Source organism: Eptesicus fuscus, chromosome 12 (assembly GCF_027574615.1).
Source record: "Eptesicus fuscus isolate TK198812 chromosome 12, DD_ASM_mEF_20220401, whole genome shotgun sequence".
Classification (NCBI taxonomy): Eukaryota; Metazoa; Chordata; class Mammalia; order Chiroptera; family Vespertilionidae; genus Eptesicus; species Eptesicus fuscus.
The window spans coordinates 57,594,621-57,616,832 of NC_072484.1; the positions used below are offsets into that span (position 1 = coordinate 57,594,621).

General features: G+C 40.4%; 1 protein-coding gene across 14 annotated transcripts in view; it reads right to left on the bottom strand.

The window, feature by feature from the left end:
- The window catches only part of DLGAP1 (DLG associated protein 1), a 240,626-nt gene that overhangs the window by 117,000 nt on the left and 101,414 nt on the right, over nucleotides 1-22,212 (bottom strand). For all 14 annotated transcript variants that reach the window (XM_008159956.3, XM_008159949.3, XM_054724209.1 and 11 more), the window contains 2 exons: nucleotides 16,883-17,060; nucleotides 8,355-8,595 (listed from right to left, as the gene is read on the bottom strand). In XM_008159956.3, coding sequence (XP_008158178.2) covers nucleotides 8,355-8,595; nucleotides 16,883-17,060 — 419 coding nt within the window. The remainder of the gene's footprint in view (nucleotides 1-8,354; nucleotides 8,596-16,882; nucleotides 17,061-22,212) is intronic.

The following is a 22,212-nucleotide window of genomic DNA, read 5'->3' on the forward strand; positions in this document are numbered from 1 at the left end:
TAATGAACATTTAAAAAGTTATTTGAGATTTCAGCACATGGCTTGGGTAGTATCTTAGGGCTTAGATGGAAGTAGAGTGGGAGTTTTGCTCTTTTATTTGTTGTTGTTGTTAATCCTCACCCAGGAATATATTTTTTCCATTGATTTTTTTCCATTGATTAGTTGCCTCTTGCATGAGCCCTGACCGGGGCCGGTGATCGAATCTGCAACCCAGGTATGTGCCCTTGACTGGGTTTTGAACTCATGACCCTTCGGTGCTCGGGCCGATGCTCGAGCTTATCAGTATTTTTTCTGGCCTTTCATAGTGCTTTAATAATTTTGGGGGTAAAAATTATTCATTTTAAGGGGAAGCTAGAAAAAAATAAAGAAAAAATGTTGGTGCAAATCCTTTGTAGATTTTTCCATGTTTTAATATTCACTCCAGAGATGTGATCAGAAGCTCATGAAGTCCTCTTATACAGAGATTCACAAATTAAATAGAGATTTGAGACCAGGTCAGGGCTGAGGATACTATTAACACAACTTCCATATTTACAGATATGAGAGAGATAAAAGGTAGGGATGTAACCTCTATGGGGCTCTGGCTAAAAGAAGTGGGGATAAAATGCATAAAGTGGCATTAACAGCTTGAGAATAAAATGGAAGCCTTTTTAAAAAATATTTTTTTTTTTTGTAGAAGTTAACATTCGCCAGTCTCCTGGATTCTTATTATCACTTATTTCCAGAAGTTCTTTCCCCAAATAAGAAATGGTTGAAACTTTGTTCCTCAAGATGGTGTGGGGGAGACAGGCAACCATCCCACTCTCTCCAAAAGGAAGTGGTTTATTTTCAGATGCAGAAGAAAAAAGCGAGTACTTTCTGCTTCTGTGTAGATGTTGGAGTCATCCAAGAAACTTTTAGTCTTCATTGAAGCAGAAAATTTCCCAAGGAAATCCTCCATTTTTACCTATCTATCAACTATCAACAAATATTCATGGGACAAATCTTAAGTGAGAGAACTGTAGGCTTGTGTTTCAAAGGCTAATTGCTGGACCACTGCAAAGCTTAAATTAAGTGGTATTTAAACTCTTTAACCCTGTTGCAAGGTACTGGGTAGAGACCTTATGTAATGTAGTGCAGGCTTCAAGACTGCTATAGACCAAAGTTGAGAGCGTTCATTCTCTTGATTTAAGCAATTTAGAAAGTATTAAAGGATTTTGGAGTGTGGGTTTCTTTTTCTTTCTTTCTTTTTTTTTTTTTTCTGATGGACAGCTATTCATTCATGTTTCAGGTAACTAATTTTTAAATAAAAAGAAAGTTACTATAATTTGTGTCAGTTTTTACCTGGATTTACATCAATCTTCTTTTTATTTAATGAGATACAATAAACGTGCTGTCAATAAATTAGAGAAGATATTGCTAAGGCTGCCATCTGAACTTAACAAATAAAAAATTCCATAAGCTATATAAACAGAGCATAACTGGTATTAGGATTATTTTTTAAGAGAAGTTGTGCTCTATTGAAGTTCAACTGTGACTCGATATGTCACTCAAGTCATGCTACATTATTTAAAGGACAATGGATACTATTGTCCTTGAGAATTCTTTACCTTCACTGTTTTCTAAGTGAAGATTGTCTTTTTTGTTTTGAGTAGTTGAATATTATTAAAGAGTATGTAATTTAGCTCATAGGTTGTAGAATGGTGATAAAGAATATTTGGATATGACTGGGAAGGAAGGTAATGGGTTCTGACAATGCTAAGAGGCACTGTGTACAGGAAGCAGTAGCTAAATGTAACTCTGGGTGGTTTCCCATTGGTGAGAGTTGGGTAGTGGTAAGTGGGCCTCTCTAAATGTGTCAATAATTGTTTTTTTTTTTTTTTTTTTGACAGGCAGAAGACGTCATATATAATAGAGATGAAACAGTGCCTGCCCATCTACATTCTCTGCTAAGGACACCACTCTTCTCAAACTCCCCATTGAGGGAGTTGTGGCTGCTGCTGTCATTGGAGACCCAGGGGACAGGAGAAAGAGAGTGGGGATGAAAATGTGGTCATAGAGATAATGGGTGAAAATGTCCCAAACTTGGGAAAAAACATGGGTAAATACAATAGACATTTCTTCTCTAAAATTTTCTAAGTTATGTTTGACATTTGAAGCAGAGTATAACATTGTATGATATAACAATGTGTGTGGAGAAAATATTTAAGATAATCCTATATAATAAAAGGGTAATATGCAAATTGACCCTAACGGGGGAATGACTGGTTGCTATGACATGCACTGACCACGAGGGGGCAGACACTCAACACAGGAGCTGCCCCCTAGTGGTCCGTACGCTCCCACAGGGGGAGCTCTGCTCAGCCACAAGCTGGGTTGATGGCTGCGAGTGCAGCGGGGGTGGCGGGAGCCTCTCCCACCTCCGCAGCAGTGCTAAGGATGTCCAACTGTGGCTTAGGCCCACTCTCTGGACATCCCCCAAGGGCTCCCGGGCTGCCAGAGGGGTGTCTGACTGCCAGCTTAGGCCCAATCCCCCAGGGAGCAGGCCTAAGCCAGCAGGCAGACATCCCTCTCTCAGTCCAGGACCTCTTGCTCCCTACCACCTGCCTGCTTGCTGCTCCTTAGTGCTGCCTCGGAGGCGGGAGAGGCTCCTGCCACCGCCACTGCGCTTGCCAGCCTTTAGCCTGGCTTCTGGCTGAGCAGCACTCCCCCTGCGGGAGCGCACTTACCACCGGGGGGCAGCTCTGTTGAGCATCTGCCCCCTGGTGGTCAGTGTGCATCATAGTGACCGGTTGTTCTGGTTGTTCTGCCGTAAGGGTCACTTAGGCTTTTATTATATAGATAAAAAGTTAAAAGATGATGGAAAGAAGCTCCTTGAAAATGATAACAGGAAACAATGTCTCATTATGATTTTCTGGCCAATGTCAACATTTTGGAAGAGACAAAGGCTTTTCAGAAGCTAAGTAGTGGATGGTGCGGACTGGTTTTCTTAAACTTAAAACTTTAATTGTGGGAGAAAATATATGATGAAATACGAATATCAGATGGAAAAGAAATTCAAGATTGGGCTTTAAGAGAGACTAGATGGCAATCCTACCCAGAAATTCAGGATGAGTTGTCTTGGTCAGAAATATACTTTTAAGGTATGAAACTGGTGTTTTCTCATTGACTTTTGTAACTGGGTTATGAATGTTCACATCTTTGCTTTATAGCTCAATCAAGAGACCAGTCAGATCAGGATTAAATTATTGTATTTTTTTTACTTAGTCTAAGGCAGAGACCTCTGATCATTTTATCAGCCACAAAACAGAATTTACCACCTGCTTAGTTTATAAGCGAGTTGGCAAAAATTCTTTTTTTCCCCATTCAGTGCCGTCTAACAATACTATAGCTAGATCAAAGGATTAGACATTTGATCTCTAAATCCAATATAATGCCAAATGAAAAGTGTAATATGAAACTTTAAGCCCAAAGAGTATTTTCTTTTTATATGCTTTTTCTCTATGCATTTTAATTTCTCTGTATTTTACATCTTTAATTTCACTTTAAACAGATATTCCACAGTTGGACAAACCAATATGAAAAGCCATGCCAATAATATGTGAACAGAATGGTTTCTTTTAAAAAGAGGTATTTTCAGAAATTTTCATGGAAAACACAGGTTTTGGACATGGCAGGAGTTAAATGAATATTTGTGGGAAGAAAGCATCAAAAAAAGAGTCCTCTCACTTAGCAGACAGGTTTTGTATTAAATTATTTCAGGGCATACCATACTTCACTAAGCATTTACTGACAGGCAACGAGAATTTAAGAGCCTGCTCTGTCCAGCTAGTAGTACTTTGGTCAAGTTGTACAATAAAGTCTCCAAGCTGTAATTATTTTTTTTCCCTGTACTTCATTCCTAGTCAGGAACTGCATAGGTCACAGCTAGTAGTACTTTGGCCAAGTTGTATAATAAAGTCTCCAAGCTGTAATTATTTTTTTCCCTGTACTTCATTCCTAGTCAGGAACTGCATAGGTCACATCATAGAATATTCCTTAGGATTACCTGAGAGAATCTATGCAGCCATTCATAATGCTTTTTAAGTAGTAAGTGACCAAAGGTTTAGCCATTATTAGTATTAATAAACTAAGCTTGGCTGAGAAATTTAAAATCAAAGACAGGGTAGAGGCATTGTAGTTTATAACTTACATAGTGCTTTCTTATTAATGATCTCATTTGAATATCACAACAACCCTAAAGAACAGCTGCATATTCCAGTTTTAATCCAATACTCTGAAGTGAAGGTCTGGGTATATTGGCGGTGCCAAGTCCTACTTTTAACTAAAATATTTGGACGACTGAGTAAGGGTGTCTGTTTTCCCACAGTTATATGGGTAATTGCCCATTTTTGCATTTTACTTTTCTACAGTAGCTCTAACCCTAAACGAATAGTCCCAGTTGCAATGGTTTATATAAAAACTTGTTCAATCTATTAGATGGAGAAATATCTGGGTGCTTGAAGCAGATTATATAGGCTGAGAGAATGTAAGATTCTATCATATTTATACAAGCCCAAAAGTCAATAAATCAAAGGAAACCTAATTACCAGTCACTCTAACTCCATTCCCAATTTGCCCTGGTTCGCTGGGACCAATCTGTCCATCTTCACTCATGTTGCTAAGGGATCCTTAGGGCCTCTTAGAACTCAGCCCATCGCCAGGACTCTCCCAAATGACACCAGCCACTTTTTGGTGCACTTTTGTGTATGGTTTCATTTTGCTAATGTGAAGAATGAACAAGGCTGGAAGAGAAAAGCTTAACAGTATATTTTGTTGAAAATTTGAACAATTAAAATGGATTGACACGAAAATCAAAGACTCAGAATGTGGGCTGTTGTGGGGGGAAGTTATAACTAATAACTGCTATTTGCCAAAATGAGGAATTTTTTTCAGGCAAGGGGAAGTTTAGGAAAAAGGGATTGTGTTGTGAGTATCCAAGAATAAGGAGTAAAGGAAGAGAAACAGAAGGGAAATTTATATCATGTTGTAAAAACACGAATGTAAATTTGACCTGTGTACATGGGGGAAATGGTTAAAATTAGAGCAAAGTCATTTCCTGATTTCCACAGATGAGTACACTCTTTCAAAAGTTAGTACATCCTGTCATCCTGTGAGAAAGTAGATTTTCTGTTTTCTACATGAAATTGTATTTTATTCAATGTGAGAAAGAAACTAGTAGAAGAAAATTAGTATACTAATACTGAGATGATGTGAGAAAGAAAGGGAAAATGAGAGAGAGGGAGAGAGAGAGAGAGAGAGAGGGAGGAGAGGAGAGGAGAGAAAAGAGGGGGAAAGAGAGAGAGAAAGAAGAAGGAGGAGGAGGAGGGAGGAGGGAGAGAGAGAGGGAAGAGAGATAGATAGAGAGGCATGTAGAAGTAATACGATGGCAGAATGAAGGATACATAACCTTATCCTATCTAATAAAGAGGGAATATGGTAATTGACCATCACACCCTCACAAAGATGGCAGTGCCCATAGCCAATAAGGAGGGAATATGCTAATTGACTGCCATGCCCTCAAAGATGGTGGTGCCCACAGCCACAAGATGGTGGTGCCCAGTCCCCTCAGCCCTGCCGAGGTGGCAGGCGAACGGCACAGCCAGGCCCGCTCCTAGGCGGGTCCGGCCACTCTGCACGCCTGCCTCCAGAGTCCCCCAGTCTCCTTAGCCCCCCAGCCACCCAGGCCAGCCCGAGGCACAGGCAAGCCTTGGATGGCGGCTGCCCAGCCGCCCAGGGCCGCCCGAGGCTCAGGTAACCAGGGCCGGCCGAGGCTTGCGCTGCAGTGGCAGCAGCAGAGGTGTGATGGGGGCGTTGCCTTGCCTTCCCCTGATTGCCCGGTTGCCTCCTGCCCCTGAGGGCTCCCGGACTGAGAGGGGGCAGGCCGGGCAAAGGGACCCCCCCAGTGCATGAATTTTCATGCACCGGGCCTCTAGTTATATCATAAAACAGTGAATTAAAAAAAGAACAAATCTATGGTATAAAGAACTGTGAAAGGTGAGATTAAAATTCTTAAGGTTGTACTTCTAAATACCTGAGGTGCATACTTAGAATCTACTGTAATGGTTTATAACTCCTTTAATGGCTCATTTTTCCATGACTGTAAAGATAATACATCTTAATGTTCAGTTTGATGTAAGGGTGAAGCCCTGTACAAAAACCTGATATTTTATGCTTGTCCACTCCAAGGGCAAGTGACATCTTCCTGCCCTACCCTCCTGCAGCTGCAGCCAAGCCTGCCTCCTTCCCACCGGGAGAGCTGCAGGCTGTGGCCCATTGCTTAGGACGAGACACACAGAGCCCAAGAAGAGCAGATGCAATAACCTCCTCGGCGCTTTTGTTTACTGCTCCCTGGTTTGGGGTGTTCTCCCACAGAGGACCCCTCCAATTCAATTTGGATGCTAAATATAACAACAGAGTGAGGAATGGACCACCTCTCATCTCCTTGGACAGGCTTGCCAGATGCAGCAAATACTACACACAATTTTGTGGGATCCGTATGTTCCCTGCAATATTTGGGGTCTACACACACGACAAAATTATTCACTATTTCCCTGAAATTTAAATTTAACTGGCAACCTGGATTTTATCTGGTAACCCTGTTGTTGAACTCCGGGAAACCTCCGGAGTATCTGGAAGGGTCTTAGAAAGGTCAGGTGTTTGGCGTGAAGACCATGAGACAAGAACTGTTGCAGGAAGGATAAGGTGTCTCTCAAAGAAATCCTCTGAGTGGGAGCAAAACATAAGCCACCTGGAGTCTCCTGCCACTTTGTCTGTAAGACCCCCTGAGGCGGAAAGAGTAAGCCAGTGGCCCTTTTCCTTCCCTTCCTTCTTCTGAGCAAGCATCTGCGTCTTGTGTATTGAAGAGCAGCTGGCAGGCGATGAGACTGGTGGAGTGAGGAATGGAGCAGACCCGGGGAAAGGGCCATGTGTGGGGTGGGGATGATGAAAGGGAGAAAACACCCAAAGACAGTGATAGGCTACAGGCACAGGGCAGACCTTTAAGCTGCACTTACTGCACGAATGCAAACACACACACAGAAATATGCCCATGATAATGAAACAAACAGTTTTCCATTGCATGAATCAGCGGTATTTAATTTATTTATAAATCTCCTGTGGTTGTTCTGACAGAATTTCTGAGTGAACAAGAACGCACATCCTCGGTCTCTGCTTGGGGCTGGCCCGCGGGGGAAGAGCGGCTGAGCTCCCTGCGGGGCCCGTGCAATGTCTGGGGGCACCTCTTTGCATTGGTCAAGAAGGAACTCCTGTTGTTTAGCCGCTAATATTTTTTTCTCCCCCAAATTCCTACTTCAACCTCATATTTCTAGTTAGTAGGATTTTAACTCAGGTTTGAGGACTTATTCTCAAGCCTGCAAAAGTTCTCGGCTGAATGATAATGACCGACATTTGATGCACCTCGAACAGAAATGGAATAATACAATGTTGTGGCATAAGCTTTTTCTTCTAATTTAGTCGTCATTATTTATCTTGATGCTAGGATTGATGATCTCGTAGAACCACTCTGTATTGGAGTGATGCTACATTTAATCATGAAGTGAAGCCTTGTTAAGATGGAGGGGATTTTCTTCTTGGACACAGATGTTATAAATATAAAAACACACAGGCATTGTTGTACATAACGCATGTACAACATGCGTTCCCGGGCAGGTCCCAGTGTCACGGAAACCAGTCAAGCTCTTCTGTGCCTGTCTGCCTAAAATCTACCGATAAAAATACAGTTTAAAGGCATGAACCTAAATTCAGTTTAGAGGGGAAAGGAGGTGCGCTATACACATGACAGTCAGAAGGTTTTAGAATAATGAAATAAATCTGCCTTCTGTTACATGGAAGGGAACTCATAAAACGTGCCGTCAACATTACTGGCTCATTCATTTCAGGTCTTTGGGGATAGGCATGTTGTGGATATCTTGCAGTTCAAAGAGCATTGCAACTCTGTGATGCTCAACAACCACGGTGTGTGGTTTGTTTCTGGGGTCACACCCCTTAAAGCCAGAGCTGGTTATGGAGAGCAGAGTTGTTGGGGACGACTTTGCTGGCGCCTAGGATGCTGTGTGGGGATCTTGTGAAGACCCGTCCCCTGGGCTGCCCCTCCTGGTCCCCTACTTGCATGTTGCTCTGTTGAAAGCAGAGATGGTGACGGAGAAAGAAGGCTGGGTGTGGATGTGGCCGGGGGCTTGGTAGGGCACGGGTGGTGTTTTGCTATGGTGACTGTGCGACAACCGCAAGGACACAATGTGTTGTGTAACGGGGCTGTGGCACACCGGGCGCCAGGCCAGCCGGGGGCCGCGGGGACGGCCGCTCTGCTCACTCACCCGTGCTGCTCTGAATGGTCCTCACGGTGGTGGTGGTGCGCGGCGGGGAGGAGGACCTCAGCGACACGCACTCGTCGTCCTGGGAGCAGCCCTTCTCGATGGCCCGCACGTAGCTGTGGCTCCGCATGCGGAAGCAGCCGGGCATGGGCAGGTCCAGCGCCTCCACCGCCTGGGACTCCAGCTCGCTGAACACCGACTCGCAGACCGACTCGAACTGCCCGTTCACTTCCATCTCGCTCACCTGCGGGCACAGACAGGGCGCAGTCACACCGCGCGCCTCCTCCCGCCCGTGGGCAAGAGACCTCTCCAAACTGCAGCTCCAAACTGCAGCTCCCCAGAAGAAAGCCGCGTCCGATGGCTTAAACTCCAGGGCAGTTCATTTTCTCTACATTACAGTGATTCCAGTGCGTGCCCAGGGGCAAATTCTCCTTATTCATAAACGCAACCCTAGGGAACAATCTTATGGGTCCATGTCAGAGTTCATGTGTTTCAATAGAAGCATCTCCAGCACAAACATTTTAGAAACTAGTATTTATTGTGCTTTCGGAAGTGATTAGTTCGTCAAATAATTTCAGTGTAGACTGAAGCTTAATTTAGTGTAAAGTATAAAAACAGGCTCTATATTTTCTAACAAGATACTCATATTCTGCCCCCAAATAGAACAAAGCTGATATGTCAAAATTTGGAAAAGCACTATCAAGATTTTCAAACCATCTACATACTCTCTAAAGGTTATGCTATCCCTTTTAAAGAGCTGATAGATATGGTCTACTAATTATTTATAAACTAGAGGCCCGATGCATGAATTCGTGCATGAATTCGTGCATGGGTGGGGTCCCTCTGGGTGGCCTGAAGGGATTGGCCGAAACCCGCAGTCCAATGCCGTCTGCAGCTCCCACCTGCCGCTCCCGCTCATCCTGGCCCCACTGTGCCTGCTGCGGCTCACGCCTAATCAGTCCCAATTGGGAGAGGGGAATGGCCCTAAGGGATCAGGCTAAAACCGGCTCTCTGACATCCCCCAAGGGGTCCTGGATTGTGAGAGGGAGTAGGCCAGGCTGAGGGACTCCACCAGTGCACAATTGGCAGGGGAGGGACCCCGGGAGGGCTCCAGGGCATGTCGGACCCTTCTCGCTCAGTCCTGATCTGCTGGACCCCAGCAGCAAGATAACCTACCAGTCAGAGCATCTGCCCCCTGGTGGTCAGTGCATGTCATAGCGAGCAGTTGAGCATCTTTAGCATATCATTAGCATATTACACTTTGATTGGTTGTTCGGTTGTTCTGCTGTTTGGCCTATTTGCATATTACCCTTTTATTATATAGGATGCTTTGTAAAAATTTTCCAAGTGAGGCCTTCTCTTTTTTGAGGAATCAGTTTTTACTCATTTATATGCCTCTGTGTATAACTTACATTGGGCTTGAGCACCCCCTAAAAAATAAATATGTAAATAAAGAAATAAGCCAGACCCAGTGCTCCAGTTCTCACTTTGCAGAGATGTGGGAGCATTCTTCAATTCTCTGGTTCCTCTCAAAACCTCATGTCCAATCTCCCTAATATCAAGTTCATGACTAATTGAGAACTTAACAGGTTAAACTGCAACTAAGCTTAGAACACATGGTGAAAACTATTACAATATTAGACTCTCTCCTCATTTTATGTTATCTGAAGATGCACTCCAATAATGCCTAATTCTTGAAACTTCAGACAAAAGTGACCAATTTCTTTAAGGCATACTAAGTGGAAAAGAGACATGGATTTCTTAAAAATCCTTTGGAGTTTAAAATAGTATTTTAACATACTTTATCTAATTTTATATAAGCCCTGCATGTTTTTGAGGCTAGTAATTACATATGTCTACATTGAAAATTAAATCTAGATGATCTATATCCATGTTTTTTTAGGAAGTACTGGAAGATGCATTGAGACTTAAAGGGACATGGTATTTGCAATTCATTGTCAAGGAGAGAGAGTTACATGCAATTCTTGCGTAAGTTTTAAATGACTTCAAAGTAAAAGCAAAATAAGCTTTTGCTATGTATGTGTGTATGTATATATGTATACATGTATATGTATCACTTGTTACATTTTGCTTTTTAGTCACCATTTTGCCAAACATCACAAAGAAATAGTACATCCATCCCTGTGAAGGTAACTATTAGACTTGGATAACTAGCTTTCTAAAGGTATATGTGTCCTCTTGGCTATTTTTCATAAACATTGAACCATAAAGTAAAACCACACACAAAACATGTACAATCCAACAGATTATAATAAGGAAAACACCTGTATAAGCACTACCCAGAGCAAGAAATAGAACTTTTCCAGGCACTCAGCAGCCACTCCGTAAGCTCCATCCTAAGGACAATCCCCACCCTCCCTCCAAAAGTAACCCATATTCTGAGTTTTATTGCAATCACTTTTTTTGCATTTCTTTTTCATTTCTTTTTTTACCCAATTGTGCATTCCTGTGTTCTATAGTTTAGTTGTACAACTTTTAAACATTTAATGTATCTTTTAATTCACATTTAACATACAGGTCTTCCTTCATCCATTTTTAAAATCATAATTCATCCATTGAAACATCTGGGTCATTTGACCTGTAGAGACTACCATAGTTTGGATTTGCAGATTTCATACTCACGGTAGGATTTAGCATATGTCTTTCTTTGTCTTTTATATTTCCTGGAAAGTATAAGCTGGATCCAGATTTTTTTCTTTTCTTTTTCTTTGGATCCAAAATTTTGACCAGACCCAGGCTCAATCCCTTTGGCAAGACTAGAAGTCATGTGTTCTTTCATTAGGAGGCACATCATGTGTGAATTGTCTCTTATATTGTTAGGAGCTATTCGTGCTCAAATGTCCAGATCCATTAACTCATTGAGGGTTTGCATAATGGTGATATTTTATTTCCAAAAACTTTTACTATTTAGGAATAGTTTTATAAAGAAATGCTTCCTCTCATGTCACTTGGTTACTCAATGGTTTAGTTCATATGGGAACTACAGGAAACAGGAATTTTCACTTTCATTTACTAAGTTTCAGGGTAATACATTTGTTCCCTCTTATCTAACAAAAGTGAACTGTATTTTTAAAAATATCAAAATGAACTCATAGGTGTAAACACATTTGGTGGTTTTAAATATAGTTCATTTATTATTCTCAGTGAACTGAAATTTGTCTCAGCTTTGGCCAGTGGGAACCTCTTTGGTTGGCTCCTGAGTCCTTTTGACATGATGCTAGTAGTCTCAAGTAGCTTCCTCGATATTGGTTATGACAAAGTATTCCAAACTCATCTTATACGTTTCCTGCCCAGTCCTGGAGTCAGTATTCCCCACCAAATCCCTCGTTTCTATTAGCGGGAATTGTTATCCCAAGAACACAATCTGCTCACTAGGAAACTTTGTTGTCATTGCTGCTCATTGGTCATTGTTCCTAGGCTAACTCAGTGGACAGAACTAGGTTATGAATTCCTCCAATTCAAATCCAGACTGCAGGGTTTTTATGTAATCTCTTCTATACTATAATTATTTCTTTATTCCATACTAAATTCTGTTTCTTGTGCACACAGAGATGACAGGATTGGGATATTCTATAATAATTCAATTGCTTTATTCCACAATACATGCACAACAGCCTCATAATAACACATTAATACTACCACTGACCATATCATTACTGAAAACAGTTAACAATTCTTTTTTTTTTTTGGGAGGGAGTACATATGCTCTCTCCATTCTTTCCTCATTTTAAAATAGTTGTACTATATTTACATTATAAGAGCACATAACCTATATGTTTTGTCCCACTTCAGCCTACCTTTAGTCTTAGTTTTACTAATAACTATATATATATATTTTTTAAAAAATGTATATTTTATTGATTTTTTTACAGAGAGGAAGGGAGAGGGATAGAGGGTTATAAACATCAATGAGAGAGAAACATCGATCAGCTGCCTCCTGCACACCCCTTACTGGGGATGTGCCCGCAACCTAGGTACATGCCCTTGACTGGAATCAAACCTGGGACCCTTCAGTCCGCAGGCCGATGCTCTATCCCACTGAGCCAAACCAGTTAGGGCATAGCTATATTTCTGAATGCTCAACACTGCTTTTTAATATAAAAGATTATTCTTTATCAAATTTATACACAAATATAGGTCAAATAGTTCTAGATGGCCTCACTTCCCTCATCTGTAAAATGGTTAAAATAATACCTATCCCATATTGATGCTTTAAGGATAAAAATAAAGTAATATATACAAATACATACTATATTTATAGGCACATGGTAGGTACTGCAAAAATAGTGTATACTATTTTTTTATATAGTATAGTGAGAAGAATGAGACAAATTATTCCAACTCTCTCAGACTGAGTTTTGTAAATAAAGAAATGATCTTTCTTATAGTTCATATGAAATTAATGAGATACTAGTATGCAAAGCTTCTAGCCTGTATCTGGTAAACAATACATTGTTACTAAATGTATACAAACATTGTTTTCATTTCCATCCTCACAACTACTACTACTATTATTATTATTTTAAAATATATTTTTTTTATTTCAGAAAGGAAGGGAGAGGGAGAGAGAGAGAGAAACATCAATGATGATGAGAGAGAATCATTGATCAGCTGCCTCCTACACACCCCCTATTGGGAATTGAGCCTGCAACCTGGGCATGTGTCCTTGACCGGAATTGAACCTGGGACCCTTCAGTCTGAAGGCTGACACTCTATCCATTGAGCCAAACCAGCTAGGGCAAGCCTTACTTTTAAAAGCCCTAATTTTTATTAAATGTATATGTAGCAAAACATAAAAAGGGAGTAACCATATAAAAAGATGTTCAATTATTCTCTAACATTCAAGCACTATCTGTTTTTATGGTTATTTTATTTCTGTGAGGTATGAATGTAAAAAATATAATTTAGTTATTCTAGACCAATTTCTTAGCTTACAACATTTTACTTTGATCTTTCTAGGAGACTTTGAAAAATATATGTATCAGGTTTTAAAAGGGTACAGGATATAATGCACTTAAATTCTATACTATTAGAGTTGCTACTAATGATTTATAAGAAAGCATATCTTCAACTTTATAAAAGCCAACTACTTTTTGAAAAGTCTAGAATACATATATGGTAGTATTGCTTTGAAGAAGAAACTATTCTCCTTTGAATAATGGCAATGTTGGGACTGCAATTGAAAGTTGAAATTATCCTTAAACATGCTGTGTTACCTGAAAATTGAATATAGAACTAGAAAAATGAGGTATCATTAGGAATCCATTTAGGATGGCTATTCTTCCTGTATTTTACTTAAGGTGAAATGATGATACCACTGAATTGCAGAGCTTTGCCTGCTATAGTATCAATGTGCTTCTTCAGTAATTTGTTGATATCTCATTAAACTCTCACCAGGAAGTAATATTGTCTCACAGAAGGTAATATCTCTGACTCAGGGACTACTAGCAGGCAGCTGCATGGGCACAATACCCTGATGGGGGAAGTGACACACAGTGTCCCAATGGGGGCAGTGACATGTGCTCCTGTTTTAAATGTGTAAAATTATAAAAGCAGTGAATATGTATAAACATTTTTCCAATAAAAATTTTAAACCCACTGATGTATTCTGCTCACATAACAACTGTATTTATAGACGACTTTATAATTCTAGAAGACTATGTGATCATGAGGCTGTCCAGAATAAAGATAAGCTTAAAGAAGTTTTAAATGTTATATTATATTGTTTATTGTGAAAAAGTAAGGACAAGACAAGTCCAAATTTCACCAAATGAGGCACCAACCATTTCCCTGAGAGTTGGGTTTGTGAGCATCACTGGGCAGCATCAGCTAGCAAAAATAAGTATGCATGCTCTTAGAGATTTCTTTAAAGTAAGAAAATATTGACATTTCACATGCCAGTTTTCCGTGTCTCCCACCCTGCCCTGCTCTTAGAACCTCACTGTGGTCCCTGCCTTTCTTTGCTCTTCAAGAATCCATGCCCTCATCCCCTGTTGTCTGTGTCCATTGGTTAGGCTTATATGCATGCATACAAGTCCTTTGGTTGATCTCTCCCCCTTACCCCTCCCCTCCCCTATCTTCCCTCTGAGGTTTGACGGTCTGATCAATGCTTCTCTGTCTCTGTATCTCTTTTTGTTCATCAGTTTATGTTGTTCATTATATTCCATAAATGGGTGAGATCATGTGATATTTATCTTTCTCTGACTGGCTTAGCATAATGCTCTCCAGTTCCGATCAGGGAGTAGGGATGTAGTGAGAGCTATGGTTCTATTTCAAGGTCTCACTCAGAGATCAGAGATGCTTCAATGCTTAGCCTATAAAATCATCATTTTTTGTTCAAATGCATTATTTGTCTAATCTATATCAACACCACACTATACTATCATTTTCCTATACCAACATCACTGCCATCACCACCATAAACACAATCTCCACCACCACCATCTCCACCACCACCATCACTACCACCACTATTACCACCATCACTACCACTACTATCACTATCAGCACCATCTTCTCCAACACCATTACCATACCACTATCATCACTATTACCACCATCACCACCACTACCACCAGCATCACTATCATCACCACCATCTCTACTACCGCCACCATTACCACTATTACCACCATTATCACCATCACCATCACTATCACCATCACCAGCTCTACAGCACCACTAGTAGCATTAATTCACCTTGATGATCACATTGTCTGTCTTCCAAACTAGCTTCTCTGCCCCTAGCCTCCCATCATCTCCAATATTTCCACATTTTTTTTGCCAGATTAATTATCCTATGTCAAAATTCTGATCAGATTTCTTGCTTGCTTAAAAGCTGAAGTTTTAATTAATCTTTAATCAATCCCATTCCTTATGAATAAAGTCCAGTCCATTGGGCCTGGAAAGGAAGACCGTTTGGATAAAAATGTCTCCAGAATAAAATTCAGAATAGGTTTCCATTGCTGCCTCTACAAGTATTCTAAACTCCAACTAAACTAGAGCATTTGCTATTCCTTGTACATGCTTTAGGCTAGCATTTTTCAAGGTTAAGAATCAAACACTACTTTATTTGTTAAAATGTCTAGAAGCTCTCGCTTTAGAATCTGGGTACTTAATATTTTTTTCTCCTTCGCTTCAGGATCTTATTGACAATTTCATGACCATAAAGGCAGTCTCATTTAACATCTGGTTACTTACATATCTTACAGGGTGCTTATAAGGACTAATATTTTAAAAATATAAAGCAATTGGCACAGTGCCTGACCTAGTAAAGGTGGCTTTATTGTTAATTCTTGCCCTAGCTATCTCAGAGTGCTTTTGCAGTGTTCGAGAAAAAATGTTTGTGACAGCACTTTTGTAAGTTTTTTGTATGTTCTCCATTAGACTGTAAGCTTTGCGGGTGGTGGCGGCAGGGATTATGTTATATTCATCACTGAATAACATGCATAATCCAGCTCAGTGTTCAGCTCAATAAATATTAGCTGAATTAATAGCATAGTGTTTATTTCTTAAATTGTGAGATGAATTTAAATTAAGTGTTCCTAAACATCATTAAAAATAACCTTCTTTTTTGTCCTTCCAGAGGAAGCTTCTGAGGCAGCTTCTGCTTTTCTGGTGACCCCTGAAAGCTGCAAGGTCAGGTGCCCCAAGAGTCCCAGGTTCTTTTCACCCCAAGCTTAGGCAGGACATCGCTGTCCCATGCCCTCTGAGACCCTGAACGGGAGAGACTAGAAAAGCTTTAGCTGAATACATTGCCTTTATTGAGTGTTTTTAAAAAACATATTTTTATTGATTTCAGAGAGGAAGGGAGAGGGAGAGAGAGAGATAGAAACATCCACGGTGAGAGAGAATCATTGATCAGCTGCCTCTTGCATGTCCCACACTGGGGATCGAGTCCACAATCTGGGGATGTACCCTGACTAGGAATGGAACCATGACCTCCTGGTTCATAAGGTTGATTCTCAACCACTGAGCTATGCTGGCTGGGCAAACTTTATTGAGTCTTCATCCCCAGTCCTGTGTACCAGTTCTTAGAAGTGGACTTCTGTCTCATTACCAAGCCACACTATTCACGTAGGACCCATTTGAGGTAAATAGATAGTATCTCATTTCTTGTCTTGATGGCCTGCTCAATACTTGTACTTTTATGATTAGACACTGCCTTGGTTTTGCCAATGATGTCTACAATGTCCTTTTATCCTTTGAGCATCTTATAGCTGAAGCCTCATCTATTAACTTCTTGCTGACAAATTTACTGATGCTGAGTGTTTGCTCATGCATTTCCAAGGACTCCCCGGATGTGCTTTATTTATCTGCAGAAGACCCCTCACCTGCAGGTAGATTGTTGATACCAGATGCTTGCAGGGGCGAAACGCAAGCAGCATTCAGACCAGACCCCCTGCCTGATTCAGCAGTGGTCTCCTAGGGGAATGACTGACTCTTCACTTCGTCACTCTCAGTGTCCAGTAACCTTTGTGCAGTTACTGGCATGTGGCCAAGGTGCTCACCTGGCTGATGGTGCTCATGGCTCGCATGTAGCTCTCATTCCTGGAGCGGAACTTTGGTGACGTGAGCAGGCCTGCAGGGTCAAGGCTGTCTAGGCTTCGGTTGATGGAGACTTCACTGACTGCCCTCAAGTAACTGTGACTCCGGATCTGGAGTTTGGGGGAGTGTTCGTTGGAAATCCTGGAAGAGAACAATAAAAGGGATGCATTTAGTCACATTCTAAAATGTAGGCAGTAGTAAGATGTGGCAGTGCTATCATTCACATGGCACCTTAAGTGCTGGGGCAAATAACATAAATGCCCTCTCATGATGGCTCAACTCCTGCATGGTGTCGCAGAGGGAAACCTTTCACAGGAAATCATCATGGTCTGGTGACAAGTGAGAGCAATTAAGTGCTCTCAAACCATGAAACAGTTTCGCGATTCACCTTTGCCTGGGCACCTGGGGAGGGAGATGATGGCTGTGACTGCCTCGCCCCATAATTCTGTCCTGTGTGCTTTTCCTTTGTGCCCCTTTCTTTTCAGTGCTTTCACAAAATAGAAATTTTAATTTAAAAATTTCATTCAGAATAAAAAAAACATTATAAAATAAGTAGAAATTATAAAAAAGAAACACACCAGAATTTTATGAAGAAAATGATAAAACTTCATGGCAGGCAATATATTAGGCCCAAGTAACTATAAAGGAAAACAATTTTCCTGTATGGAAATATGAAATATTGTAATAAAAATTTCCCGAATTAATCTATAAATTTAATGCAATTGCAATAAAAATCCCCACAGAATTTTTTATTGGAATGTAACAAACTCCAAAAGTTTATATGAGGTTCATAGCAGCATTATTCATAAAACCTAAAATGTGGAAATAACCCAAATGTCTATCAATAGATGCATAGATAAGTAAAATGTGGTATATCCATGCAATGGAATATTATTTGTCCATAAAAAGAAATGAAACCGTCATTGAATAGGGAACATATCTGCAATACTACACAACATAACAAAAAGGGTTAGACTGAAAAATGAATAAAAAATAATGCAACGAATTCAAATAAAATGGGGAGCAGCTATAAAGAGGTAATCACAGGAAAATAGATACATGAAGTCATAGGAAAATACATTTATATGCCACCATGTTATGAAAAAATGTTCAGTCTCACTAATAATTAGGGAAATGTTGCTAAAAGGTAAGATACTATTTGCACATTAAATCCATGCACATCCATGTCCATGTCCTCAGATGGTAAAGCTATTCTTCACAGTTCAATTGTCCTCTTAGCATTGCATAATATTGCACCCATTCTTTAAAAAAAAATATACAGAAGATACAGAAAATTTATTTTATTTCACTGAACAGGAAGTTGGAGGAAGAGTACTCAAGATTAATTCAGTGGTTCTGGTTCTTTCAATCTCTCAGCTTCGCCATCTTGTGTTCTGACCTTGTTTTCAGGGATCTCCCTTCCTTACAAGGTGGCTGCTGCAGGTCTGGGTCTCATGCATATTCTTACACACCACGGTAAGCCGCCACCACAATGTGGCCCAAGGCATAGCACCGGCAGAGGTTCTGGTCAACCGCTAATTGAGGTCCCAGCCAACACCAGTCCCAAAAGCCAGAATGTGAGTGAAGATACCTCTAGAGCAGTGGTTCTCAACCTTTCTAATGCCACAACCCTTTAATACAGTTCCTCATGTCGTGGTGACCACCAACCATAAAATTATTTTTGTTGCTACTTCATAATGTAATTTTGCTGCTGTTATGAATCATAATGTAAATATCTGTGTTTTCTGATGGTCTTAGGTGACCCTGTTGTGATCCACAGGTTGAGAACCGCTAGCAGGGTCGCCTAAGACCATTGGAAAACACAGATATTTACATTACGATTCATAACAGTAGCAAAATTACAGTTATGAAGTAGCAAGGAAAATAATTTTATGGTTGGGGGTCACCACAACATGAGGAACTGTATTAAAGGGTTGCGGCATTAGAAAGGTTGAGAACCACTGCTCTAGATGATTCCAGCTCTCTCAGCCATTAATTTTCTCAACTGATGCCCCAGACATACTGGGCAGAGGCAAGCCATCCTCATGTTGCCCCATCTGAGTTATTGACTTGCAAAGTCCAAGATCGTAATATTGTTTTATGCCACTAAGTTTTGGGGTGGTTGCATCCATTCATAAAACTTGTATGGAGTTACTTCAATGTAATAGCCGAAAAAGGTATACTCAATAACATTAAACCCGGAGAATTTGGTTAGCAGCCATTTTTTGCAATTATACTGAGGGAGGGACTAGATTAAAACAGATCTAGAATTTAATATAAACATGAACCCCTTATGTATTTACTATCACAAAAGAGAAACTTTCTAGAAATGCCCCCTCTGGACCCTTCAAATAGCCAGCTGCCAAACATGAAAAGACCTCTGCCCGGTCAAGCAAGTATTTCCCATGTGTTATGTACTATTGTGGCAATTCACAGTGGGCCATTATAAATGCCCACACCAAAAATCCCAGCCAACAAACAAATAAAGTAAAGAATTCATTTTCCCTTTACAATCTCTTCTAGGAAGAGAGCCCTAGCTAGACACATTATAACCTCAAGTTCACTTCCCTTTGGAACCTGAAAGGTAGATGACAGATGTGTTTCTTTGGCTATTTTGCAACTTGACCCAGAGCAATGATATTGCCATCATACATGATGGGCTGTTCCAAATGGTTATCTGGGCAGCAATGGGGTAGTTATTTAATAAATGGTATATATTCAAAAGAAGAAGTGAATTTCCACTGTTTTGAAGAATGAATATCTGCTGGCTGAGATGGGGAAATGAGGCCTCATTGCAACAGTCACTCACCCTGGCCACTTGTAATAAAATATAGCATAATTCCCAAATTTGAAAGTGAAAAATCATTCAGAAAGGTTTGAATAGTTCTATTTTGGCGAATCATTCCTGATAAAACAACATATACATCAATAATAGACTAAATATAAGGAAGTGAACTCATTTATCTGTACATTTAGAGAGCAGAGCCCACAGCTATCAATATAAAGGGACAGTATGCACATGTGCTCCTGAGTGGGAACACTCATTAAAAATACCCCAAATAGTGCATTGATTACTTTATGTCCACCTCAAAAGAAAGTTGACCTGCTATGAGGAAAGGGAATGTGCGTATTCAGAAATATTAGCTCTTATGTCAGATTATTTTTTGGTGTTGGCTTATTGAAATGGTATTCATCTTTTCCCACTTTTCTCTCTACATAACTTATGCTAAGTTCATCTCTCATGGTTTATCAGAACTGAACTGAGATTTTGGACTGGTTGAGTCCCATTCATTATCACGTCCTTTAACTACACCTAAAATGAGATGCCCTTAGGTGGCTGAGAGGCAGAGATACAATCAGGGTATCAGTAAGGTTGCCGTTGCAAAGAAAAGAAAATGCAATGATACTCAGACCATGACATTTTAAACCAAGGTCCCAAAGGAGAAAATGACTAGCTTTATTACTAAAAAATGTATGTAACTTTATAAAATAAATAAGCTCTGGGGATCCAATGTATAGCATGATGGTAATAATTAATAACAACATATTGTATACTTGAAATTTATTAACAACTAGTGGCCTGGTGCATGAATTTGTGCACATTGAAAGGAAATTAATTAGAAGAAATATTTTAATATTGCTATTTGCCCTTTCTCTGTAATAGAAGTGTCAATCAAATTCATGATAGACAATGACAGATGGAAACACACGCGTGCAATTGGCACCAGCGAGAGCTTTATATGTATCATGCATGCGCGAGTCAACTTAGCCTTTTGTAGATATATAAGATATTTTTTAATTTTTAAAATTGAGATATATAATTGACATATAACATTAGATTAGTTTAAGGTGTACAGCACAATGATTCAACACTTGTATATATTGTGAAATGCTCACTATAGTAAGTCTAATTAACATCTATCACTGCATAGTTACAATTTTTTTTTCTTATGAGAACTTTTAAGATTTATTCTCTTAGCAACTTTCCAGTACAAAATACAATATTATTAACTATAGCCCCCATGCTATACTTATATCCTCATGACTTATTTATTCTATAACTGGAAGGTTGTTCATCCTCCATGCCCTACCTCTGTTTTCTATATCTATAAATTTCGTTTCTTTAGATTCCACATATAAGTGAGATCATATGGCATTTGAAAACAGATCTTAAGTGGGGTCAACCATACACAAAAAAAGGTAACTTCGAGGTGATGAAGGTTTTAATTAACCTGGTCATTATACACCTTAAATATATAAAATTGGGGGGCGGGATCAACGGCTTCTACTACTAAGTTTATACTGACAATTCACAAGTCTATTTGTAGCCTATAGCTTTCTCTGAAACTTTAAAACTAAACTTCTAATTAACTACTGTGCATTGCTATCTGGAATTTCCACAGGTATCAAAAAATCATCCTGACCCCCTAAATGAACACATTACCTTTTCCCTCTTACTTGTTTCTTTCCTTTTATTCTACATTGAGATGAATGGCACTGAAATTTAATTCCACTCTCAGATAATGAATGGGTTAGAATGTGTAGATGCTCCTTGACTTACGATGGGTTTGTATCCCAATAAACTTATTGTAAACTAGAGGCCCAGTGCATGAAATTCGTGCATGGGGGGGGGTGTCCCTTGGCCCAACTTGCACCCTCTCTAATCTGGGAGCCCTCAAGGGATGTCCTACTGATGGCTTAGGCCCGCTCCCCATGGGGAGCGGGCCTAAGCCGCAGTCTGACCTCCTGCAGGAGGCAACCAGGCTGATCAGGGGAAGGTGTCACTCCCATCACCCCGCTGCTGCTGCCACTGCCGGCTGTCACAGCTGCCAAGGTGTTTTCATCAACATGGACTCCAGTCCCTTCACCACGAAAAAATCACAACTTTCTTTAGGCATTTTCAAGATGTCTCTTTCATAGGATATGACATTTCTTTCTTTTTTTTTTAATTCTCACCTGAGGATATTTTTCCATTGGTTTTTAGAGATCATGGAAGAGAGAGGGAAAGACAGAGCGAAACATCAATGTGAGAAGGACACTTCAATTGGTTGCCTCCTGCATGAGCCCTGACCTGGGCCCTGGCCAGGGAGGAGCCTGCAACTTAGGTACATGCCCTTGACTAGAATCGAACCTGGACCCTGTGTTTGGCAGGCCGAAGCTCTATCCACTGAGCCAAACCGGCTAGGGCAGGATATGACATTTCTTAGCCCCTCCAGCAGTGGAACTTTGTTTATTCCTCCAGGAATGTGGTGGAAAATCCCTAGATCACCTTTTTGGATTCTTATTACGCAAG